A 27313-nucleotide genomic window follows, 5' to 3' on the forward strand; every position below is an offset into this window, starting at 1 on the left:
CTTGGTAGCATTTGACACACGGGAGGAAGGAACCAAACTTGGAAGTTTTAGCTTCAGATTAAATTCAGTAAAGGAAAAATACTTCAAGTCAGCATAATACAAACTACTGGGTCATTTCACAAGGCAATCATTCAGGGGATCTCATGCTGAACTTATCTTCTCCATTAGCATGTATTTAAACATTAACCCAAGTCATTTCTCAAACTACATAGGGCCTTTTTGAAGTATATTTTTATCTACAGTAAAAGCTCTGTTATCCGGCATCCCCCGGGAATGGGGGATGCTGGTTAATCAAATATTCCGGTTAATCAAATGTGCACTGTCTGGTGTACACACAACATCAGTGTGCCGGGGGACAGGGAGGGGCGCCCTGTGCAGGCTGCTTTGCCTTGGGCCGAAGAAGTGGCAAGAACTCTGCTCGCAGCAGCGGGAAAACCTGGAACTGGTATTTCCAGTTTCGCTTTTGCCGCATCCCGGTTAATAGTTTTCTGGCTACTAAAGTGCTGGTTAACACAGCTTTTGCTGTATATAAGTTTTTCATTCTTACATAGTATGATAGATTGTGATAGTTTTATACCAAATTAAAGAATTCTGCACTGTTTTTCTTAATTCTCAAAACTATTTTACAGTGAAATTACTATCTTTACACCAGGGGAGTCAAACATCTGGCCTGCAGAGAGAGGTCATCTGGCCCACAGGGCATTTTATGGACTAGATCAGCATTTCCCAACCTTTTGGTTCCAACAGCACATTTACCGGACCTCTCCCATCCCGCGGCATACCAGCTGAACGTGGAGTGGGTGGGGGCCGTGGTGAACAGCCAAGCACAGACCAGGGAGAGGGACCAGGCAGGGGGGTAGGGTGGCGCAGCTGAACACAGTACGTGGATGCAAATCACTGCCTGCCGTCTGTCTGTCTGTCTGCGTGGCAGCAGGCACGGGGCTTGGCTCCAGCCCAAAATTCCACAGAACACCTGGACATTCCTCACTGCACACAACTGTGCTGCAGCACACTGGTTGGAAAACACTGGACTGGATGAGCCCTCCTCTGTGAGCTAAATAGGTTAGTGCTCTCTAAAATCCAGAGAGAGTTAATGCTATGGTCACTCCACATATATGGCGGTTTTAGATGCTGTTGGAGGTGCGTGGGAGCTGCCTTATGCCTGGGTTCTAATATTGTACAAGTACAGCAACTCCAGGAGCCCTGGGAATTAACTGTAGCACTTGCATGTTGTTTGGCCTGCAGAGCCAAAAAAGTTTGACACCATGGCTTTAAACTATTTTCCTAGTTGTTGGAAGAAGAAATTACCTTTGTAAGTTGGGCAGCTACCATTCCCATCCAAATTTTTAGCTTCTATTCTCTCAGCTGATGGGTTATGAAAGGAAACGTGTTTAATTCAGAATCAATTTCACACAGGCACACTTACATTAAACCCATCAACAGCCTTGTGGAATTGCACTCTTCTGCTGCTGTTTCCTCGCCGTTATCCTTTATTCCCATGCTGTATTCCTCAGTTGGTATACATCTGATGCTAGATCGCCAGCCACTCACTTTTTTTGTACTTTTGCCATTGGTCTGGCTATGTTGAATAGAAAGATGTCTACAAAAATTGTCAATGTCCTTCATAAGATAATATTTTGGACAGATTTTCAGAGCAGCTGGTAGGGTATCTTTTGAATTTATTTCATTGAAAGAAACCACTATGTATTTGTGCAGAGAAGACTGGTTTTTCAAATCGCTGCAGAAGAGGTTAAATGCAAGAGCAAACATACAGTCAGAGTTATCTTTGTGGTTTCCTATATTTTTATAACAGGACTCATCACACTCAGTACTGATATTGCTTGAACAGAGGAAAATTATCTTATCTGCAATTTCTTTCTGAGCTGCCAGCCATTGTACTGGGCCTTTTTCAGCAATTTTTCTTTTTTGCCACATGTCTATAATAACATCAATCTGGCAAGAGTCGTGCAGAAATTTGGCAAAAGTTAGGACAGTATGATGAAAACAGACTTCTTTTGGATATATAACTAGCACTTTAACAAATTGGTGTAGGTTTGCGTGATGAAAGAAAGTTCGCTTCATAATTGTTTCTGTTGATAATAAAATCAAACAATAGACTTATTAGAATTTAGACATTTTAAGCAGTAAGTAAGATCAGCATTTGAATGACATCCTAAATTGGCTCCAGTGGTACTGATTACATGTAAAAACAGATTTAGATGCAGGTTTTTAAAAATGTACTACACAAGACAAAAATCATTACATGAAACTTTTGTCTCGACTCCAAACCTCCATTTCCTCTTGGTAATTGACACATTTTAATACTATAGCTAGCAATGTTTTCTTTGTGGAACATGAAACTAGTTTAGTAAGCAATTTCTCACTAGCACAGGACAGTACATCTTTCATTATGACTTGATCACCTTTCAGTAACAGTTTTGCTCCAGATACACATTAAATCAAATGTATTCACTCTGAAAATTGTAACCACGATGAATCCTAGAGTACTGAAGGAATTAACTGAGGTAGTTTCAGAATGAATTGCAATTATCTTTGAGAACTTGTGGAGAATTGGAGAGGACCCAGATGACTGGAAAAGAGCAATTATAGTACCTGCCTTTAAGAAAGGACAGAAAGAGGATCTGGGAAGTTACATACCAATCCGTTTGACCTTGATACCCATGAAGCTCAGGTTATCAAGGAATCTATTTCTAAGCACCTGGAGAATAATGTGATCAGTAACAGCCAATGTGGACAACCTAATTTCTACACGAGTTGTATGGATGAGGATGAGAGGTGGATGTGATGTACAGTACGTTGATTTTAGCAAGGCTTTTGATATGGTCTCCCAGTAGATTCTAGTTAGAAAGCTAAAGAAACACAGCCTAAGTAAAAATACTATAAGGTGGATATATAAGTGGCTGGATCATTATATTCAAGAAGTAGTCATCAATGACTTGGTGTCTAGTTGGGAGAATGTAACAAGGGTTCCCTAGGGATTTGTCCTAGGTATAGATGAACTAAGGTCCCTTCTAGCCCTACTTTTCTATTATTCTGTGACTGTTTGGAGGTTCAAAAGTTCAGAAATGTTATGGTTAACTTAGTTCCCCTTCCTGAGGAAATGGTTTAAATTTCCCTCCAACCAGGTGGGGTGCTCTCTTTTTCTGAATCATAAAAGGAAAAGAAGAGAGGAGGTACAACTAAGTGTAATATGATGAAATAAAGTACGTGACTCCTTTCACAGCCACATCTAAGATGTCTGTCAGGAACTTGTCAAATGGTATAACCTCCAAACAAGACCAAAATAAAAAGGGGTCAGTTTAAAAATGTTCATGGCCTTCAATTTCCCCTACTTGTTAGAGAAGCGTAAACTATGGCATGAAAGCATAGAAGAGAAACTAAACAGGGCTAAGAAGGAAATTAGATAAACTGTCACCATAACTGAAGCGAAGATTGGTTTTGTTCAGGTACCAGTGAGCTAAAGGAGCACCTGAGGAAAACTTAAATTATTTCTTCACATAAATACAACAGAAAATATTGAGGAGATGGTACCTACTCTTTCCAGGTAACAAACAAGGCATTCTCTGAAACTAAAGCATGACAAGGATGTGCTGAGCAAACTGAAGAGTAAAGCAGTAAAAATTAATAGAACTAGGTGACGCTCATCAGGGAATTCAGAATGAATTCAAGAGTGAAAGGATTAACAAAAAAATAGGCACTAGGATCTAACTGAAAGACTGGAAGGCAGTTGATGTTATACCCGTTTTTTAGCAGACTGTAAGATGGGTCACTGGAAATACAAAAAAATTGGCTTCAATCTGAGGTAAACTGGTTGAAACAGTGAAGGTTATACAACACCTAAATTAGTATGAAACGATAGGAACAAACTAACCTGACTTCTGGATAAGAAAGTCAGAACACAATTTGAGAAATCTGACAGCAAGGCAGCAGAACAATATCTAAAGGAAAGCTGGTATAATCTATTTGAACTTTCAAAAAGCTTTGAACATAATTAAGGAAACGAGGTAGACATGGAGTGAGATGTAACATCATAGGCTGGAAACTATTTAAAAGGACAAGACAAGAATAAATGGCCAATTTTAAAACACAGCAAAAAGTTGGGGAATAACAGAATTCTGTAGTGGAACTGCTGCTTACTCTATTAGCTAGCTGGAAAATGAGTCGCAATGAAAAGGACAAAACCTGGCAGATTAGCCATGTGAAAACTAATGAGTAACAGAGAGACCTAAAAAATCTGCCTGAACAGGTGGTACAATAGCTACTTAAAGTGCACGGTGACAAATGCAAAATAATATACATTGGAAAGAAGAAACTGGAGCAGCCTCAAGGGTCTACCTCAACTACTACATTGAGGACAAGGGACAAATGGTGGACAGCTCCATAAGAACCTCACCCTTTTCTCATGAAATGTGACATTGTAAAACTGGTACAATGATATTTACTTTTAGCCATTCAATTATTAACATGTTGAATTCATTGCCATACACTATTGCTGAGGCAAGAGCTTAGATTTAAAATGATGATACAGTAACTTGCAATTTATTGCATATCAGTTATTTGCATATTTGGATTATTTATATACATTTTCATAGGACCAAACCATTTGCCAGCTATTCAATTAAGTTTCTTTCAAGTTGTTCAAGTATTAGCTTTTATCATATGTTGATTGATTGTGTAAGTTTAAACTAGAACAAGAAAGCCAAGGATTGACTAATCAAATACTGCAGTGACTAAGCAGTGCACAGAAACAGCTCTTCTCAAAACAGACCATTTGGCATGATACTTCGATCATAAAATATTTTTGTAACTTGGAGAATGATTCCATATGGCTTTCTGGTGTTTTATATCAGTACACATATTTTACTTTACTGGGGTATACTTAAAAGGTTTCCTGTACACTGTACAAGGTCATTCATTTAGTGGCACATTGGTGATAAAGAGAATGGGGCTTGTTACTGCTGGGAACTGGTTACTTGTTTCTGCATATGCACATAGGCAAGTGGAAGAGCCTTAATGAAGCATAAAATGTGACTGACTGCAATGTAATAACTGTAAAGCAATTATCAGAAAATCTCTATGGGGACAAAAGATGTCTAGAGCCACCTATGGAGAAGAGCCATGTTATGACTGAGAATTATACTAGCTGTTTCCAGTTTTTTTTATTATTTTATTTTTTATGTTACGTGCATTAGTTTGCTTATTTGCATAGTTTTGTTGGTAAAAAAAAAAAAAGTCTGTACAACCAACAAGAATCTACTGTATTTTTATAGAGAACACCTAGAGATTTATTATTAGGTTAAAGTTACATATGATAAAGTGTAAGCATCCTTGTGCATCACAACCTAAACCTAGTCAGTCACTTGCTACAGGGGACAAAGAGGAAACTTAATGAAGGTATATTACAGAAGGCATTGTCCGGGCCAAACTACTGGACCAGGCAGTACATTGCAGTCAAGTGCTGTAGTTCCTAAAACCTAAAGCCATGATTTTTAATCAGGGTGCCACAGCACACTGGGATGCTGTGAGATTCATAAGGGTGCTGTGGTATGCCACAAAATGGCAGCACTGTTAGGTATGCAAACACCTACATGCGATTCACAAAATGAACCCAAAGGCTGTGTCCAGACAAGCAGGGGCGTGCACTTGCAGCGGCACAAATAGTTAGTGGCATAAATTTGTGCCGCTACTTTGTACCTCAGCGCACACCCCTGCACATGAACTTTGTTGCAGGACAAATTGTCCCACCCCGGGCAAACTGTCCTTGCCTAGCTCCTCCCGGCTCCTGGCATGCTGGAGCAGCCTGGACACCAATGGAGCAGTACAGATGCTTTGGCTGCTGGCCAGAGAGTTCAAATAGGACTTCACAGTGTTAAAAACATTCTGACCTGTTACAGCCTTCCTGAGTTCTTTGCAACAAAAAAAATTGCTTTATTTTTCCATAGTCAATAAACAAGTGACTAGGAGCTGGTGTTTTCTAAGGGGTGCCTTGACTCCTAAAGTATCTAGGCTCTGTGTGGCCTCCACTTGTGACAGTCTTCCTTATCAGGTAAAAGATGCCATCTGAGATTATTTTACTTCTGTTTCACAACTTAAAATGTAATAATCTAATACTCTCTTTTCATTTGCTAATTTTCTCTCATTCCCCCTCTATCAGTTCAGTAGCACAATAGCAATAGACATGCATATTAAACATATAGTGAGTCTAGTGACCCTTACTAAGTTTTGACTATATTAAAATGGTGTTTTATGTAATTTTTTTAACTACTGGTTTTTACACAAATATCTAAATTAAATGTTTACACTGAAAAAAGCAAGAAAATGAAGGAATGGTCTACCATTTTCTAGCTAAAGGTGCTGCTTAATGCACTATTAAAGCACTATGATGTTTATAAGAGCAATTTATGACAGAGATACTTTGCAGTGTCTTCAATATGATCCGTCTCTGAGAGGAAGCAGGGACAAAAATCAAAGAACGTGAAACACAATAGCCTTGCAACATTTTCAGAGGAGTGAGAAAAACTCTTACCATGGTTTTTCATGAAACATAGTACAGCAACAGTCACACACACAGTTATAAATATAGCAACAAGGATGAAACACATGTATCTTCCAATCAAATCAATTGTGTTGGCCCCTAAAACAGAAAAAAAGGAGCCTTGTAGAGAGAATAGAAGCCTTTTTCATAATTCACCCTAAAAATTGCCCCCGGTTACTTAACCATGATTTCCAGCTTACATACATGGAGGAGAAAGTGAGCTAAAATGCTATGCAAAAGGGGCAATACATTGGGTGACGAGCTTGTAAATAATTTATTAAACTGCTGACCCTTTTCCCTATCCTACTTTCTTGCCATCCTGAGCCTTTAAATTTCCTCCCAGGTCTGCAAGGAACATACCTCCTTCTCCCAACAGGTTGACATCCTAGGAGCTGCTCTCCTGGTTGTCCTTTGTCTTTTTCAACATTGCTGCTTGCTATATGACATTGAAGCAATCATGACAATCAAAATAGCTTGGAAGGAGATTGACTAGCAAAATTTAGGTTTCAGTCTCTGCAAATGATCTGGTACGTGACCCAAGAGTGTTTATCATCTGCTTAGCAGGTGTTTTAAATTCAAAACTCTTTTTACCAGAGATACTTTTCCAGATTATGCCAGTGGATAGTGGAAGATTGGTATGCAAAATGACAAAACAAGCTATAATTCCTACTTCATCTGAAAATTGGAAAAATAATGATAAAGGCTTAACTAACCATTGCTGTAATTTTGAATGCACGTTGTCAAGGTTCCTGTGCGCCTTGGACAATCATGTTGACATTTGGGAAAATAAGGAATTATCTGAAGAAAACAAGTAAAACAACAAATCCTCTTACACAGGTGAAACAAATACTGAGAAACAGCTTTATGATAGTTCATACTTTAGCATACTGTACTGACTACGAGTTTTTCCAAAGGATACTAACATAAAAATACATAAATTAGAAAACAGTTTCCTTACTAACAGTGTGAATGTCAAACCTGAAATAAGCCTAGTTAGCTTTCTTTTTACTGTGTATCTTGGTTTACCTTATACATAAACCATGCTGCTACAATGTCTAGCTTGCAAACATTAATGGATATGTTTAAACAATACATTGCTCATTAAATAGTTTTAGAATGAATCTAAATTGAACCATTCTTTTGACTTACAGCAGTCTGTGTGCATCTTTCATTGAAAAAAATCTAGATTCAGGCCTTAAACTGTCTGTGTCACTTTGGGTGATTTCTCTGGCTATGGATGACATCTATGGCTTTGCTTTTTAAGGTAAAAAGCAAAATACAATGCAAGTGCTTACTCTTGATAAAGCTGTACTTTGTTAAAGATGGCTCTACAATTGATAAATTTATGTGAGAATTATTGGAGATGAATCTCAGTGGCCTCCATAAATGAAAATAATCACTTATCTTGAGCCATAAATAAACCTGATTTTGAGTACTAACAGCTGTATGCAATGACCTTAAAGCTTATCCCTGCTCACATTGAAGATAATGGGAAAAATTTGCTTTGAATTCTATGGTACAGGTATGTGCCAGGGCTAATCAAGACCCCAATGTAAATATATTAAGCCAAGATTTGTCTTCAAGTGTCTGACAAAGAAAAACTGTACTGAACAGTTTATATTGCATTATATCATTAGGAGAAACAGGCCTGATGTCCAATAATCCATGTCTAGGAAGTCCATGTAATACAATTAGAAAAGTAGAGATTAACTTGAAATCAAGTTATACACAGTACTACATCTATGAAGGGATGCACTGAGCATTAATCAGAACTGATGCAGAGCTTGCATACAATTAATTCATTTGAAAGGAACTAAGATTTCTACAACATGTTCAATCAGAATTGATTGTTACCTTTACAATAATGTTGTTGCTTCGATCACCCACAGGTAGTTTAACAGATGTTCTAGTTTCATTAGTCTAATGCAGATAGAAACCCCCAGGGGGGGAAAATGGAACAAGGAATCATTAAAAAAATAGTTGCAAGAGGGAAGTTTTGCAAAATACCCAGTAAGTAAAAATGCATGCAGTGTAACAAACTGATTTATGGAAACTATTAAACACAGTATATACCAGCTGCTCTAGGTAATGATATGATCTTTAAATCTGATCTATCTAATATAACAAAAATTAGAATATCTTGATATATAATCTTCTTTAAGAGTAAGTTTGAGATTAGTAAAGCTCATCTAAATTTGATTGTCATACCTATCATTTTAATGTACAGAATTTTACAGTCTGCTTCTCCCCGTGCATAATTTCAAAATTGACAGTATTACATATCAAACATTTTTACAAACATTAAAAAAAATGCCACTGATGAGAAGTGACTTCTCATGATAATAAAAGCCTTCTAGAAGAGGGATCACCAAGGTTTTGCTGATCTGGGTTGGAGCTTCTAACCTGCCCTGCCTGGGCCACAAAGCCCTCTCCTGGCACCTCTTTAGCGAATGCAAACACAAGCACAAGAGAGCAACTGGGCAAGTAATCAAGGAGGTCACTGCAGCAGATATAGATGGCTTGGTGCAGCTATATGCCGCTCAACCCCCCATGCCATCCTGAACTAGGTCAATCCTCCGTGAGTCAGCCACAACTTGTTTGTGAGCTGAATCTGGCCCATCAGCCATAGATTGCCAAATCCTGGTAGAGCACTAAGCCTGTATGATTGTCCTGCAGTTCTTAACCTTTGAAATCTAAAGAAGACTGGACCATGCTCACTGGAGCATTGCTCTTCCTAAAGCATCTGTTCTCAAACCTACCACCCAGGCCAGCAGGAAAGCTCCACTTATTTGTCTGGGAAAAAAGAAAATCTACATCCCCTGTTACTTTAGGTATCTTGTATCATATAAAGGAGAAGACAAATAGAAATTAAAGTTGTCATTATCAGGAAACTAGAAAACCACGTATTTTTATATTATCTGTTATACCTCTTTCTCGCTAGGGTCATTGCAGTCCTCGGTATCACAGATGAATAGAATATATCTTGTCCCAAGGCTACTTGTGGTAAAATTCACTTCCACTTCTGCCTCTGTTTTACATACAGTTATGTTTGGATCCCATAGACTTCCTGTGGGTTGAAAAGTCTACACTTTAAATGCGTAAAGTGGCTAAAACACTTTCCATTGTGTCTGTACTGCTCATGAAAGTCACTAGGCTCACAGCTCTGCTTATCCATACACAATTCGCAACATGGATAGTGCAAAGCAAGCTTCCACACAGTGCCCTAATCTGACTAAGAAGGACCCCAAGCAAAAATCTGCCCCTATACGGATGCTGGCCTCTGTGCTGAAATAAAGGTGCCTTGAAGTGGTTAGCCAGAATAGCAGTTGGTCAAAGTAGGGATTTTTTTTTTTACATTAACATATTTCGTATTCCAGGTCAAATCATTCAAATCAGTTCCAAATCATATCGACTGAGCAGAACTCAATCATTCCAAAAACCATATTGATTGAGCAGGCAGAACTCAATCGTTCGAAACACCATGTATGACGCTACAACTGGCAAGCATCTTCCATCCCAGCCTCTCACCCTGGGACTTCAGATACTCCCAAATCAACTGGCAGGTATCCTACGTGCAGGCCCAAGCCCGGAGGTCTTGGGATTCAGATGCCCTCAGAAACTACAGGCAAGCATCCTCTCCATCCCAGACTCTTTGGTACTTCAATACTTCCTACACTCAATCTTAGCCCACAAGAGGCCAATAGGGGATAAGGAGACACCGATGGCAAAAGGTAAATTAACTAAATGTACCAGCTTTGGATAGGCTGGGGGTTGGCATGAATCAGATATGATACTATACACACCAGGTATCAGCATAATGCTATTGCATTCCTTAGTACAATAAATATATATTTGCAAAGATACAGTTCTCCTCATATCCAAACTACAGAAGACAAGGTCGCCTCATTTGTGTACTTGCATATTTTCATGGAAATCATGCTTTTCATAGAAACACAGAAAATTAGGGTTGGAAGGGGCCTCAGGTTTAGTCCAACCCCCTGCTCAAAGCAGGACCATCCCCAACTGAATCATTCCAGCCAGGGCTTTGTCAAGCCAGGTGTTAAAAACCTCCAAAGATGGAGATTCCACAACCTCTCTAGGTAACCCGTTCCAGTGCTTCACCACCCTCCCAGTGAGAGAGTTTTCTCCTAATATCCAACCTAAACTTCCCTTGCTGCAACTTGAGACTGTTGCTCCTTGTTCTGTCATCTGCCACCACTGAAAACAGTCTAGCTCCACCCGCTTTGGAACCACCCTTCAGGTAGTTAAAGGCTGCTATTAAATCCCGCCTCAGTCTTCTTTTCTGCAGACTAAATAAGCCCAGTTATCTCAGTCTCTCTTCAGAAGTCATGTGCCCCAACCCCGCTAACCATTCTCATTACCCTCTACTGGACTCCCTCCAACTTGTCCACATCCTTTCTGTAGCAGGAGGCCCAAAACTGGATACAGTACTCCATAAGTGGCCTCACCAGTGCTGAATAGAGGGGAAGAATCACTTCCCTTGGTCTGCTGACAACACACCTACTAATGCAGCCAGGTATGCTGTTAGCCTTCTTGGCAACAAGGGCACACTGACTCATATTCAGTTTACTAAATACACTGAATACATTGTAACCCCTTGGTCCTCTTCTGAAGAGCTGCTGCTTAGCCCGTTAGTCCCAAGCCTGTACAGGTACGTGGGATTGTTCTGTCCTAAGTACAGGATTTTGCATTTGTCCTTGTTGAACCTCATGAGAAATCTTTTGACCCAGTCCTCCAATTTGTCTAGGTCACTCTGAATCTTAGCCCTACCCTCCAGTATATCTACTACTTCCCACAGCTTGGTGTCATCTGCAAACTTACTTCAGGTGCAATCCATCCCATCTTCCAGATCATTAATAAGGATATTGAACAAAACTGGCCCCAGGACTGATTTTATCTATGTCCAAAGGGCGGATGGTCCCTTGTGGGCCTACTCCACGTGATGATCTTGTGAAGAGTCAACAGCAGTTTTCACTTTCCTCTCTGGGTACAGAACATGTGCATCCAGTGACTAAATTGGATATTAAGATATCTATCCTCTTTTTTCAGTATTTAAAAAAAATTATGGGATGCAAAATAAAAATTAAGTTCATCTACAGTGCTACATTTTGTGAAAATGACTTAAAGAATGCAAATATTGAACTTACCTTCTTCTATGCAGCTTTTGCTATATTTCATTACATGATCATTACAGCCTGTGAATTTAAATGGACATTATAAATGTTAGCATGCACTGAATGTCTTTGCACCTATGTTTTTTTCACTAACACCAAGCAGCTATACATGTTAAATTATTTCTCTGCAACACACTGTAGATAGGACTAGAGAAACACTTGTGTATTCTGTGTAGCTCCCACAGGAATGAGTTTACTGAACAACACTCTTGTTTCTTTTATTTTTTCCAGCTTGAAAGTGTCACCAACCTTCCCCATCTTCTCAGCCACAAAACTATGGCCATCTGTGTGCACTAATGTACGGTAGTCTGGTAATAAATACACTGCAGGTACCTAGTTGTATTAAGATAAAATGTTTTAAAAACCTCTCAGACCAGACCAAAAACCATGTGCACTCTGTGATAGCACCAAAGACCTTGTCCATGTTTATTACCACAATTTATAAACAAAAAAATGCCTCTTTAACTGCTTTCTCTACTTCCTCCTCCACCCCCTAACAGTCCAAATCAAATAAAAAACAAACTGAGATCATGCCTGTTTATAGGTATTGAAACTAAGGTGAATTCAGTGCCTTTTATAGGTGCCAGTTTGAAAATCCTGGTTTGTATGCGGGGAAAGGAATCAACCTCTTGTTTGTCAGGCAGCAATTGTGCTCTGACCCTTACTTGTAAGGTCCATATTTAGAGGTGAGAAAAATAAATGCGATCACCAAGGAGTCAACAGTCTTCTTCTGATTGCCAAGATGGATGCTAATTACAGTACATCCACAGTTACCAATCTCTGTTATTTGATCTCTTGGTTATCCAAAAAGCAACGGGTTTTTTACTAACTTGTAACTGTTGGTGTCACATAACAAACTGTTCTCTCTTTTATGCTTTCTTTAATACCAAACCACATCTCTACTCTTAAATTGGATACAGCTTGGAACTTGTAGCTATTGGTATTATACTGTTCTCTTTTAAGCTTCATTTAATACAATGCTGTATCCCTACTCTTATATCTGATATGTAGCTTAGAACAGTTGCACTTATCTGAATGGCCTTCTAGCAGGTGCTTTTCAAATAGGTTCAGATAGCCAAGGATGTGTATTTTTATTACATTTGTAGTGGTTCTTACTGTGTTACAGAAATCTTTACTAGGAAACAGACTATTCCTTTCACACAGTCACCAAACAAGGTGATCCAAGTTATTTGGTCTCCCTTTTTAAACCACTTACCCAGTTACTAAACTGCCTTATAATTTCAAAGAAAGCTTACCACAATGGCCACGATTAATTCATAATTAAAAATAAACAGTGACATAAATGTATCCTTATTAATGTATTAGATTATTTTTTAACAATCATTGGCAGACAGAAAGCAAGGAAACTGGGAAGAAAATGAAAGAACTTGAAAATAAACAAGCACCACTAAGCAAGTGAAGGCACATTAGCCATCTTTATTTTAACAGTAATATTGCCATATTGTTGATACCGTTTGTTTTTGTTCATTCTTATCTTTGTTCAGATCTTATCAAGGTGCTCTGTACAATCAACTCCATAGGAAAAACAATCTAGTACTATAAATAAAACCTTTGTATGAACTAGGTTTAATGGAGAATGTTTGATAGATTACCTGGTGAAATTAAAGAGAGAGATTTGGAAGATGAATCCTCATTTATATTTGCTGGAGGTAGGTTGTAAGCATGGATGAAATAGTTAGTGACTGGTTCTACAGGGAATCCAGTGTAATGGAACTGCCACTGAAGAAAAACAAGGAAAACAGCACACTGGAGTTCCAAATCACACTCTTGCAAGGCAGAGAACTCCTGCGCTGCTGAAATATAGTGGAGAATTCTCTTTTAAAATGATTAGCTGCTAAGAGAGGCTCACTGAAGAAGGAATACTGATTTTTAGCAAAACAGAATGTCTAAGATTATATATTTTCCTGCAAGACTTGTGGGAGTCTTAAATTCTTGATACTGAAAATTATTCAGGAGCCCAGTTCTTAACCTTTTTGGACTTGAGACACCCTCACTGGACTTGAGGCACCCCTTCATAGCTTTTGTGAATGAAATAGTACCCAATTACCTCCTTGCAGAGAGGCTGGGCAGCAGGGCTGGGGGAGCATTCAGGCAAGGACAAGCCTTAGCCTGTACTTATCTACTTAGCTGATGTGCTTATATCCTCACACCTGGGGGCACCCTTCCAAGCATCTGGTAGGAAGGGGGAGGCGAGCAGAGGGATTGGAATAGGTCCTGGCACTCTGGTTAACATAGACAACATAGAAGTGTTGACAGTCAGGGACACAACTCCACGCCACTACCTCCCTCCCTGCTGCCAGGCCCTGGTTCTGGCCAGTTTGCGTCCCCATGCCCCGCAGTTGATACAATAATCTGGGGGCCACTTACCCCCCATGCCCTCTCCCCATGCATCATCTATGCTAGTTGAGAATCACTGCAGCAACTTTTCTAAAAACAATGTATGTCCAGTAGAGGAACAGAATTATTTTTCAATACTATTCAGCTGGAAGAAAGAAAGACATCAAATATATATCCCAGTCTCTTGTCTCTTCATTTTAGTACTAAACCAAAAGGCCCAATTAAATACTTAAAGGCTGGCTGTTCCCTCCAGTTTCATGATCCACAGGTGTTGTTGCTTTCTCCATTCCCTGGAAACTCAAATTACTGATGAATCATTGGATTGATCCTCCATGAGCTCTGGGAACAGGGCTGCTCTCCATGACCCCATTTCTCTGCCCCGGGTCATGAAATGAAATGTAATGCCCAACCAGCCTTCCCTATCTTACATGAGCTGCACTGTGAGGCAAGCTCTGAGAATAATCACCACAGCACAAATCCTGAGGGAGACATGTTGCCATGAGAAAAGCTCTCCCATCCTCACCATAACTTTGCCTTCTGTTAGTGCCCAAGATATGTATGTTTGCAGGGCTAAACCCTTGATCCACTAAACTGTGTGAAATACTGGGATTTACAGTTCAGCTTTTCCCTTGTTTTACTACACATTAATTACAGCATTAGAGAACAAATTTGGTCCTACAATTTGGCATGACACTTCCTTCTTCTCTCTTCAGTTTCCCTATTCTTAACAAATGACAAACCAATCACTTAAAAAAAATGTACTTACTCTTTGATTCCCTGCTGTAGTTTGACTTTGAAACTTTTCTGTGTAACTGCATCGAACACACTCAAAGTGTCTAACAGTTCCGTGACTGGTCACACATATCTTGGTGGCTGTCAATTCTTTGATGCTGCCTGGAAATAAAGGAGGAAACTGATGTTCGGAGGTATAAATGTCTGCAGCTAATAAAAAAAAGTGAACTAATCCTCTGCCAGTTTAAACAAAGAATAATAACAGTCTGTCATACACTAATGAGAACAATATGTTATGGTTGCCATGGCAGTCTATCTTTTACCTCTATTTTATAAACCAGAGCCCTGGTTACGCATTTTAACCACTACATGAACAGGTAGGGAAAAAACTGGTGATGGAAACGTGTGTAAGGGATTCTGCACACACTACACAGAGTGTTATTATCCTGTTAAAGAAAAAGCCTGTGTGCTAACATAAGCCACTGGCTAGGATAGCACACGGTCAGCTGCTGTGGTTAAGAGCTGCATGTTTGTTATGCCCAGTGTGCAATTAGAGCCAACCATGTTATTAGTAAGTAGGGACCTACCAACAGGGCCGTCCCTGTGGGGGGGCAAATCGGGCGGCTGCCCGAGACCCCACACTTCAGGGGGCTCTGCAGAGCCGGGCCGACTTCGAAAGAGATTCGCTGTAAACAAAGTCAGGCTTTACTAAAGACAACCTTGGGAAGTGGTACATAAGCTCTTACACTGACACTGAACAGCATATGCAGTGATCTGGCTGTTTGTATTAAAAATTATAATGAAAAGTGCCCCAAAATATTATGGTTAAGAACATAAAGCAAGGCTTGCTTTTTTAAACTATATTTCTAATGCTCGTGCCATTTTTATTATGACTGTCCTTTGATTTTGCAGGTTCTTGTACATATGCTAAAAATTGCTAGAATGGAGCTCACCACAATGACAGTCAGAGCAAACTCCACTGTTCCCTGGCATCCTAACATGTGTATCTGTTATTCCTGGCAACAAAGGAAGAAAGGGGACATATAAAAAGAAGAAACAGTGACTGCTAACTTCATGAACTCTCTGTGCCCCCAGAGGCTGGGGGGGGCACACGACAAATGCCCACAGGTGGCAGTGGCAGTGTCAGCAGTGGGGGCCGGGGGTGGGGAGTGGCGAGTGCCAACCAGTGGTCGGCGACCACCCGCAGATGCTGCCAGCAGCAGCGGCAGTGGCAAGCAGCGATTGGAGACCACCCGCAGATGCCGCTGGCGGTGTCAGCGGCAAGGGCAGGGACTGGTGAGCAGCGACCACCCGCAGCATTGGCGGCGCTTTTTGCAGGGGGTGCACCCACATGCACTCCATACACGTCGCCAATGGCTAACTTTGTGGTCTGTTGATCAAAAAGGGTGGCTACAAGAGATTGACTGGAATCTACCACATGTAATTAAGGCCTCAAGTGCACTTCCTTGCTGTGGGGTATCCTCGTGAGATAGCTCATGTCCAATTCTCAATAACTGGCACCACCAGAATTTTCTGTAGAAAAGCCGAATGTCAGAAGGTCTAGTCTTAAAAATAAGCAGGTTGGCTTGACACAACCCCGCCCCCTCCTTCCCTGCCCACCTCCTTCTCTCCGCCTTCCTTGTCTTTTGTATTCTTATTCCTCTCTCCTTATACTCAACTTTTGGCACATCCTTTCACAGCATCTGATGAAGTGAGCTTCAGCGCATGATAGCTTGTGCTATATACAGATAAATATACATCCATTTATACTTTATGGTTAGTCAATAAGGTAAAAATCTACCCTGCCTTGTACTTGATTTCAGATGAACATGGCTAACTATATTTCGTGGCAACTTAAAACAGCTTGCACTCCCTCAGTTCCTGTATCATAAATAGAGGACAGCATTGTTAATGTAATATGCTTCATTATTGCTAAAAAGTCATGTGAAAAACATACTATCATCTCAAAAGTTAGCTGGATAACTGAAGAACACTACCAATACTGTAGGCTGAGGTTTCTAGAAAAGGCATTGTAGATTTTCATCTCATAGACTAACCAAAGTGTGTGTGTGTAGGTGCATAGCACAAGTCTTCTGTGCTCCAGCATCAATACAGACAACATTTTTGCTAGACCTAATAACACAAATTATAACAGAAGTTCATTCACTTGCAACTCTACCACTGCCATATATGCCATCACCTGCTCACAGTGCCCCTTTACTGTCTATGCTGGACAGATCCCTATATGAAAGAATGAATGAATGCTGATCCAACATCAGATGCAGAAGGACATACAGGCCTGTGACAGAACACTTTAACCTGCCTGGATACTCCATCACTTACCTCACGGTGGCTGTGTGTATGCAGCAAACTTTTAAAAACCAATTTGAACACAAAATTACAGAATAAAAAATCATGCACAGACTGGATTGTGTTAAGTATGGTTTAAACAGGGACTATGGAGTCTTACCCCTTACCTGGATTAACTTTTGTGACCCTTTTGTTCCTATAGGTTTCTTGATTGCTTGTTTGCCTCTCTCAGTGCTGCCACTCGCTCTCCTCCCTATCTCTCTCCCCCTCCCTTGTGCTTTTTGTATTCAAATGTTTCTCTCCTTTATACACTGCTTTGTGCATGTCCTTTAATAGCATTTGATGAAGTGAGCATCAGCCCATGAAAGCTTGTGCCTAAAAGGTACAAAGCTATCCCACCTTCTACTTGACTTCAGACTAATATAGCTAACTACATCTCTCTGGTTTTAAAAAGATCAATCTTTCATTTCATACCACAACACTGAAAGTAGAGGTGCTTTAAACATTACTATATAGTTATTAGTCTTGCATTGTTAAAACCTGTATAATTTTCATTCATCTGAATGTTAAACTTACCATCCATGCTGAGGCTCCAGCTTATATTTATAAGGTAGGACCTGAACTGTGTTTCCTTTTCATTTTCAATGAACTTAGCATTGAGATTATAAAGATCTGCAGGTGTCAAGTTGTATGCCTGATTCAACTCAGAAGCAGGACCTTGCAAAGAGGAGATATGAGTGAAAATTAGGGAGGCTGTGTGGCATTCCACAGACGTATCCAACACTTAGTTTGTGGATTCTAATGATAATTTTCAGCTACTTTTAAAATAAGTGAAACAAGGTATCTCAGAAACAGTTTACAATTAACAAACCCACTGCTTTTCCATCCCCCGCAGGAAATTCTGCTTCTGACACTAATAGTTTATTTACAAGAATTTGATTGTTTCGGTGGTTCTGGTATCTAAATGACAGGTATTCATCTCATGTGATACAGTGTGAAGAGATGGACAAAATTCAAATCAGATCTGATCTGATCTGATAAAGCTGTAATCTGTGTGTAAGCTTGGAAATCATGTACGTTTGCAGTATCATATTTGGTGTAGAACAACTTTTCTTGTACCAAGAAATTGAACAATGACTAACTTTAAACCAGTGCTTCTGTGACAGCAAACTGAAGCCACAGGCTGTACTGAGTGCATCTTTTATGAAGTATAAATTTGGCAATGGACATAAACCTTCACACTTTGCTGCAAAAGTGACTGCAAGCAGCCGCGCCATTTATTGCACCAGTGTTTCACCCAGATGAGAAATACTGTAGCAAAGGTTTGGGAAGAAAGAAATTGAGAAGATAAAGACCCAGTGTATTGGAAACTGTCTCCAGAGAGACAACTCTTTTAAAAGAAGAAAATACAACCTAGTTATTGAAGTGGCATGAGCAAAAAATAGGTTGTTCATCTCATCTGGTAGCTTGGTACAACATATATTCTAGAGACAAAGGACCTGCCAGATATCAAGTATTTTAATAGTAGAAGACATCTATTTTATTTATACATACCTGTCTCTGAACCACACACAGTAGACTGTAAGAGAGAAAAGCCATGTTAAAATAAAAATAAATACACAAACTGAACAGACAGATCTATTCTAAAGAGGGAAATTTATAATTTCAGTGTTTCAAGTGCTTTAAAGAGAAAGAATCAGTACTCATGGTAGAAGTGATGTCTTTTATTAGACCAACCAGATTTTTGCAAAAGAAAATCTTTAATTGCAAGCTTTTGGGCACAAATACCCCGTCTTCAGGCATAGGAGAAAAGGTTGCAAAAGTTCTCTGAGAAAGAAGTAACTTGAATCACACTCCTGCTGAAAAACTCTGTAGCTATTGTAAGCACAAGCATCAAAGTTAGTAAAAAAATTGATTGGAGAATAATCTTCCTTTCTATTTTTTTAAGTTTGCCTAGTTTATACATCTGGCAAAATTGTTTAGTCTAATCAGCTCAACTGTGTAATCTGTTAGAAGTTTTTTTTTTCTTTACTAAAAAGAAAGACTCAAGGAATCAACGAGGAACAGAAACTCCCTATTTGCATATGACATTTAAAGATTTTTTTCTAATTCAAGACATGTTATGTAAAGTGGGCTTCCTCAGAAAATGACAGCACTATCCCTTTTAGTCATTGTAACTAATTTCTTCTAACTGCTATCTGGTCTGTTTGCTAATTTGTAGAATGGACTCGTTGTTTTATTCCTTTTCGTTCTGCATTTTACTTGTCCATTTAATAGTAAAGTTGAAATGCTAAAGGGACTCTTTTGACTAGTGACATCTGGGCATACCAGAGACTTCATCTTCTAACTAAAAGCATTGATCCAGAAGACAAGTTCCTAACAATATAAATGTTCAATACTATCAGGAAGATTTTTCCTTCATATTGACATCTTTCAATATAGAGTCCATGTTCCACTCAGGTGGGTAGGAAAGAGGCACAGTTGTGACCCCACCTCCAGGTATTCAGTGACACCCACCCCCTTCTACTGCATAGAGAAGCAGCCTTTCTTGGTGTTCTCTGGCCATCATGCAAAACAATTCAGCTCCATCTGAAGGGGAATAAATAGGGGCAGAAGAGGGAAGGGGGGAGTAGATTACCCTCCTTGCTTGTACATTACCAGTTCAGCATATCCCCCAGCACCACAGCTGCTCAATACCAAGCTCAGCAGGACACAGGCTTCCAGAGTCATCTTCAATGGCAGAAACAATGTGACCTCTGCAACCAAGTTGAAATTCCCCTCTGCTCCTTCCTGTCCTTTCTCAGTACAACTAACTGCATGTCAAAGTACTGCACTCATTGCTTTAATTTCCTCTTTGCCTTCCTCCCAGACAATTTATAACTCAGTCTTTCCACACCCACTTCCCAAGATGCAGGCCTGAAAGCAGTGCAAGGGAAAAAAACTCATCAACTTTGGCTAAAAGCCAATAAATAAATTAATGTACACACTGAAACCTAGAGGGCAAAGCAGTGTGAACAGTAAAGAATGATAGCCTGATGTCTCCCTCTGGGGATCACCCTTGCAGTGCTTCACTGGAAGCAAGTATTCTCCCACTCTGAGAAACAGCTCATGTCAAGTAATGAGTTACATGGGACAACTGCATTTTTAGCTTTAAGCTTTGCCCCACCTTGCTCTCTGAAATTTAGAGCTGCTTGTATTCACAGAAGTAGAGTGAAGAAGTAAAAAATAGTGACCAAATCCTAAAGCTTTAGTTTTGGCAAAGGGGGATGACCTGATGAGTAATCTGATGATAGAGGGTAACCTAGGCGACAGTGACCATGACACTATCACTTTAACTATCCGTCATGTCAGTAAGGTACATATTCTTGACTTTAAAAAAGCTGACTTCAATAAGCTAAGGACTTTAGTGAGTAATGCCCAATGGAATCATGGACCACAAGGAAAGAGTATGGATGAAGAGTGGTCATTCCTCAAGGACATGATCCTCAGTGCACAAAAGTTGTCCATACCTGTACACAAAAAGGTGGCACAGAGGCCAGGAGCCCATCTTGGCTCAATAGGGAAGTTGCAGATCTTCTGAAAAAGAAAAGGGGGCTTACCAACGATGGAAGCTAGGAATAGGCCCCAAGGAGAACTACATAAACTTGGCCCACACCTGTAGCAGGCAGATTAGAAAAGCAAAGGCGGTGACTGAATTCAGGTTAGCAACCAAAATCAAGGACAATAAGAAGTCCTTCTATAGGTACGTAGGTAGCAGAAGGAAAACCAGTGGAAATGTGGGACCACTGCACAATGCATCTGAACATCTGATCACCGACACCAAGGAGAAAACTGAACTCCTGAATGAGTACTTCGCATCTGTATTCCACCAGTCTAAGAGTGATAGCCTGCCGTATGCAAATATGACACAGAATATTCACAGTAGGGATGATCACCTACCAACAGGCAATGGAGAGCTGGTGAAAGAACAGCTAGGGAGGCTGGATACCTGTAAGTCAGCAGGACCGAATGAACTCCATCTGAGAGTGCTGAATAAACTAGCCAAAGTCATCACAGGACCACTGATGAACTTCTTTGAGAATTCGTGGTGCACAGGAGAGGTCTCAAAAGATTGGAAGAGGGCCAATGGTGCGCTTCAAGAAAGGGAGGAGAAAGGACCCAGAGAACAATAGGCCAGTCAGCCTAACATCAACCCCAAATCCTTGAAAAGTTTCTTATGGAGTCCATATGCAATAAGGTAGTAGAAGGCTAAATTCTGAATGATAGCCATCACAGTTTTGTTGCGGGTAGGTTATGTCTGACTAACCTCATCTTCTACAACCAGGTTACTCACCAGTTGGATAACGGATGAGGTTGATGTCATTTACTTGGACTTTAGGAAGGCCTTTGCCTTTGCCTTTGCCTTTGCCTTTGCCATGAGGCTCTCAAGGTAAAACTAGGGGACTATGGGCTCAACAATTCAACAGTCAGATGGGTGGGAAACTGGCTGTGGGGTCAGACCCAGAGAGTACTAATACACAGGTCTGTGTCAACCTGGAGGAAGGTAGCCAGTGGGGTCCTTCAGGGTTTGGTACTTGGACCAGTGCTTTTCAACATCTTCATCGGTGATCTGGATATGGGGGTGAAAAGCACACTGGCAAAGTTCACCAATGATACTAATCTGTGGGGAAGTGCGGCCATGCATCAGGGTAGGCCAACAATCCAGGCAGACCTAGACAGATTAGTTAGATGGGCGGACCAAAACCAGATGCTGTTCAACCCTGAGAAGTATAAAGTGCTCCATCTGGGGAGGAAAAATCCACAACAAACTTACAGGCTCGGTGGTGCTACGCTAGCTAGCACCACTTCTGAAAGGGACCTGGGGTCATAATTGACCATAAAATTAATATGAGCCACCTCTGTGATGCTACAATACACTGGCATGCATCAGCCGATACATCTCTAGCAAAACTATGGAAGTTATTCCCCACTCTACTCTGCGTTGGTGATGCCACAGCTGGAGCACTGCGTCCAGTTCTGGGTGCCACATTTCAAGAAGGATGTGGAAAAGCTTGAGAGAGTCCAGAGAAGAGCCACTCATATGATTAGAGGCCTGCAGAGCAAGCTGTACAAGGAAAGGCTGACAGATATGGGACTGTTCAGCCTAGAAAAGAGAAGACTTTGGGGGATTTGGTGGCAGCTTACAAATATATCAGTGGAGGGCATCAGGGGCTAGGCAAACAACTATTCACCAAAGCACCCCTGGGAAAAACCAGGAGCAACGGTCATAAACTCCTAGAAGAAGGTTCCAGACCGGATACGGAAAAAACATCTTCACAGTTTATGTGACCAGACTCTGGAATAGACTCCCAGCAGGGGTGGTGCAGGCACGTACCCTGGAGATCTTCAAAAGGAGACTGGACATACACCTTGCTGGGGTTATTTGACTCCAGCAGTCTTTACTGCCTAGAGCAGGGGAGCTGGGCCCGATGACCTCACAAGGTCACTTCCAGCCCTAAACTTCTGTGAATCCTCTTTCACAACCACAGTATGCACACAAAACTACTGCTCCTAACAAAAAGCTTAACATCAGGTCAGAATGGTTTTATTCCCCTATGGACACATAAAAGTAATTTTCACTAATATAAACAGTTTTATTTGTAGTAATGGCACAATACAGGCAAGTGTACTCTGTCAGCCAGTGGCTCAGCTAGTCTAAATCAATAGGACTAATGGAGTCAACATACCTCTCCCTGAATTTATGAAACATTCACAGAAAATATGAATATACATGCACAATAAATCTCTGTTTCTAAAGAATTTACTGCTAGACACAGAGTTTGTCTGGACCTACATGCAATATGCCAATGAATAAGTCATTATAACAGTGCCTTTTGCATAAGAATGCAAGTTCGTGGTTGGGACCACCCAAAAATACAATCTAGTAGTTAATCCCATCTCCAGCTTTTGGCACAGAGCTAATACCCCATATCTAATTACCCTAGATCAATTATGAATCGGTTTCCCTTTCAAAGTGATTGCCTCTCCTTTGTTACCACATTCCTCACCAATCTAGGTACCTATGCCAGTTGGCAAATATTGTGTGATCTGCCCTGCTGTAACAATGACCTATACAGTGCCTCACAATTCATGGTTTACAGTGTTTGATTTGATTAATCAAGCCCTATTGCAATTAATTAAATGGTAAACCTCTGAAATGATCAAGGGTTTTGTGCATGTCAGTTTCACCAACAACCAGGTATGGACCTGAAAGGTAAATATCTACAATACAATCAAAGACAATGACTCTCCACCCTGTTGGCTTCTAGAATATCATAGGTGGTTAGATTTTATAGGTAATTATTATTGTGTAATTGCTTTTATAGTGCTTGTGATAGGGGGAGAGTCAGAGGCCACCCACAACATTGGCCTGCTCACCTGTCGAGGGCAGTCTGCCCTGTCTCACCTGCCATGACTTGATATATAAATAACCAATGTAAAACACAGGAGGCTGCCCATTTTATGCCCTGATGCCAAGGGCATTATACACAGCTCTGACCTCTGTTATACCATGTCCCGTGCCTTGCAGATGGTATCCAGAGTAAAAACTATGCCTCAGGCCTCTTCATATGTATCTGGGCCTCCTGCACTCTCACTAGGGCCTTCAATCACACCCTTTCACTAGGACCTCCAACTTATGCCCTCTCCATTAGGGCTTCACACTCATGCCCCTTTCACTAGGGCCTCAACTCCTGCTATTCCAGTGAGCCCATGTGCAGTCCTTCAGGCCCCTTCGGCCCTACTCTACATGGCTGCCACCACTCCAGTCGGCCCATGTGCAGCCCTTCAGGCCCTATAAGGCCCTACTCTACATGGCCACCAGATCCTACACTACCCCATCACAGGGGCTATGGGGCCTTGCACTCCATGGGTCTCAGGTGTCCACAGATGTGCCTGTACCCCACTCATGGTCTAATGACCCACTCAGGCCTCAGGTGTCTGAAGACAACCTGGACCCTTCTCCAGGTCCCACACTATGGGCCTGGGTCCCACCTCATGCCCCACTCAGTGGGCCTGGGCCCCTGTGCTTTTCTCTCAGAGTGTGCTCCCCTAGCCTTTCTCCTCCATGGGGTAACTCACAAGGCAGTGGGGGCTGAAGCTTTCTGGCACCCTATATTCACCCTTCACCAGGGAGGCACAGGTGTGGCATTTCCTGGAAGCTGCCCTGCCGGAAGTAGCCCCACCACACCATCCAGCCCTAGCAGGGTATAGTTTTATGTCATTCTCCAGGACCAGGAACCTCCTGCCATCCCCAAAGTTCCTGCCTTCTACAACACTTCCATTGATAGAAAGGCCTTTCTGCTAAATATCAGTTGAAGTGTCGTGTCATGTCAGTCCTCTTAAAGCACTAAGTATCCCATTTCATATGCAACAAATACTTTGTGGGGGGGGGGGGCGTTCAGCACCATAAAAGCAATTACATAACAAAAATCACCTATAAAATCTAACCACATATGATATTCCAGTAATAACGTAAAATATCACTGAACATAAAGCATATTATGTTGGTGTCTATCAAACTAGGAATTTTCCATTAAGTTCCTATTGTTTAAAATACCACGGGAAAAAAACCCAAAACCAAACAAACCAACCCTTAAGTAGATCATCCATTTCTTATTAGCTAGTTCCTCTGTACCTCATCCTATCTTCTTACCATCATCCTTCATAGTTATTATTTTTAATTAATCAGAACTTCATAGTGATAAGAAATATCACTTATTTTACAATTTTTCTTGGCATTTTTAGTTTATTTTTAATATTATTTTTCTGATATTGTGCAAGACTAAGATTTTCATAAAGGTTTTCCCTTATAGTCATTGGTATGAAAAGTAAAAATTAGATTTTACAATACATAGAGGTCCTGGTTCTTTTCTCACACTACTGCAAAATCAGCTGTAATTCTTGTGAAACAAGTTATTTCAGTGGAAACCTGACGACTCAGAAAACATCAGTCCCCGTTTCCAGTTGAATGTTGCCCACAAGTTGGGTGTGACAGTATGTTACATAACCACCGTGATACAAAGTTTGCTAACTGCTCTGACTACTAAATCCTGTAGGTTATGAAGTAGAGGATGAAAAAAATAGTTTAAAATTTCTTCAAAGTCCACAGTTATCTGGTTTTGTAGCCTTATACTGTGGTAACCCCAGGAGTTCTATCTTCTGATGTATCATGTTTAAAAAACCCAACAAAACTAACAAAAAAAACCAAGCCAGGCAGCAATTCAGACTATACAAGCTGAAAACCAGCACGTTGCTAGGGAACTAATAGCAGCACTATTCTCCTGGGGTTGGGTCTAAAGCTAGTGGGGTAGCAGCTGCTATTATTTACAAATGTCGTCACGCCACTGTTTGCTTTAATGTGTACTTTGAAATGAATGGAGATTGCCACACTTATTTTTACATGCAGAAATTCTCACAAATATTGAGGAAAAACTTCATGGGCTAAATTTGGATCTGTTATTCAGAAAGAAGTCCCCAAGGTTGCATGTGAATTGATATATTTAATAAACCATGTTATTATTTTTATTTATTTAAAGATGTTTCAAAATTAGCAAAGGTGTCTTCTATTTTATACTTTATGTTTTTATGTATTTATCATATTGGAGAAAACAGAAGTGTTTAACTTTACAGGCAACATCAGGAAAACCCAGCCACTTCCAAGGGTTGGCAGCTGGTAAATAAACAAGATACAGTTCACTACACAACAGTGGGTGCTCTACACATGTGCTTTACTGCAGAGTTGACTAACTAGCTCCGCAGTAATGTGTCACCATCTACAAAGGGCCCTTATTAGGGCGCAGTAAATTAACTAACTCTGCTGTAGGATAGTACTGTCTGGGACAAATACTATCCTACAGTGAAGTTATTTAGTCCACTGAAACTCATGTGTAGCTTCTGATGGGGCTGGCTGGGGCACAAGAGTACTTCAGTGTTGGGGCTGCCTGCTGGGTAGGCCCACACTGGAGCACCTTCATGCCCCAGCCAGCCCTTCTGCAGCACACTGAGCTGGGGGGGAACAGCCCTGGGCTGGCAAGCTGATGCTCTGAATCCCTGCCAGCCAGGGCTGCTTCACCCTGGCTCAATGTGCTGTGGTCCAAGGCACATGCGTAAATGCTGTGCCTGGGAGCAATAAACTCTGGTGTGAACTGTGCTGCAGTTTATTGCTACATGTTAATTGCACATGTAGCTGCACCCAGTGAATGACATCTCTTCTTGCCAGGATACCAGAAAAAAGAAATATTCACTTTTATGAAAATGTTGTGGGCTCTTTATTTATCTTGGAACTTACATGCTAACAGTAGCTTTTGAGCAGCCTTCTAAGATTAAAGTCTTTATTCTCCTAACCAGGGATCCTGGTTTTCCCTGACAAAAAATCACAAATTCTCTTATAAAAAATTGCAAATTCTATGATAACCCCCCCCCAAATCTGTGATTAAAATGAAAGGACCCTCACTCCCTCCCACAGCCCCCTGGCCCTGCTCATGCCCCTTACCCCCCACCCACAGCTCCTTGCCACCCCAACCCCGCAGCTGCCAGGGCTATGGGGCCAGAGACCCAGGTCCACAGCCTCCTGCCCCTGGCAGAAGGCCCTGGCCTCCCCCCCCCCGCCACTGCCTACCTGCTGTGGGCTTGGGGGTGGGGGGCAGCTCCCCACTGCTGTGAGAACTCCTGGGGGAGCAGGGGGACCCGTGCCCCCTAGATCTGTGCGTGCGGCAGGCTCTGGCTCCCACCCTGCTGCCCTCCCCTGGGGCCTCCACAGTGCGATGGGTGTGGCCCAGTGCAGAAGGGAACATTGAAGCCATGCAGGAAAGCTGCTTGTTGCTGTGAGCTCTGTGCTGGCCTGGCAACACATCCCCTGTGCGCGTGGCAGCAGTGAGGGGCACAACCCCATACCGCTGCCCCTGCTGCATCCAGGGGACACATCTCCAGGGCAGTGTGGAGCTCACAGCAGCAAGCAGCTTTCCTGCGTGGCTCCACTCTGCCCTGCCGCACTGGGTCTCACCACCAGGCTGCAAAAGGCAGCAGGGCAGGAGCCTGAGCCCACAGTTGGCACTGTGCCCCCACCCCTGCCCTACGCACAGATCTGGGGGGCCCGGGTCCCCTGTGTGGCTCTGGGAGTTCA

At 41.3% G+C, this 27313-nt stretch overlaps 1 protein-coding gene across 5 annotated transcripts in view; it reads right to left on the minus strand.

Moving 5' to 3' along the window:
• Positions 1–39: 39 nt before the first annotated feature.
• IL17RB (interleukin 17 receptor B) overlaps positions 40–27313 on the minus strand; it is a 59798-nt gene continuing 32524 nt past the window's right edge. The window contains exons 1-11 of one of the 5 annotated variants that reach the window (XM_025197103.1): positions 19810–19937; positions 18706–18730; positions 17728–17868; positions 14876–15003; positions 13365–13491; positions 11725–11772; positions 9484–9623; positions 8411–8476; positions 7270–7354; positions 6548–6655; positions 40–2090 (exon numbers count right to left, since the gene is read on the minus strand). In XM_025197103.1, coding sequence (XP_025052888.1) covers positions 1423–2090; positions 6548–6655; positions 7270–7354; positions 8411–8476; positions 9484–9623; positions 11725–11772; positions 13365–13491; positions 14876–15003; positions 17728–17868; positions 18706–18730; positions 19810–19881 — 1608 coding nt within the window. In that variant the 5' untranslated portion in view covers positions 19882–19937 and the 3' untranslated portion in view covers positions 40–1422. Of the gene's footprint in view, positions 2091–6547; positions 6656–7269; positions 7355–8410; positions 8477–9483; positions 9624–11724; positions 11773–13364; positions 13566–13819; positions 13878–14875; positions 15004–17727; positions 17869–18705; positions 18731–19809; positions 19938–27313 lie in introns of those variants that run through there. The other 4 variants (XM_014517070.2, XM_025197104.1, XM_025197105.1 and 1 more) reach the window with 4 other exon arrangements.

Source organism: Alligator sinensis, unplaced genomic scaffold (assembly GCF_000455745.1).
Source record: "Alligator sinensis unplaced genomic scaffold, ASM45574v1 scaffold391_1, whole genome shotgun sequence".
NCBI lineage: Eukaryota > Metazoa > Chordata > Crocodylia > Alligatoridae > Alligator > Alligator sinensis.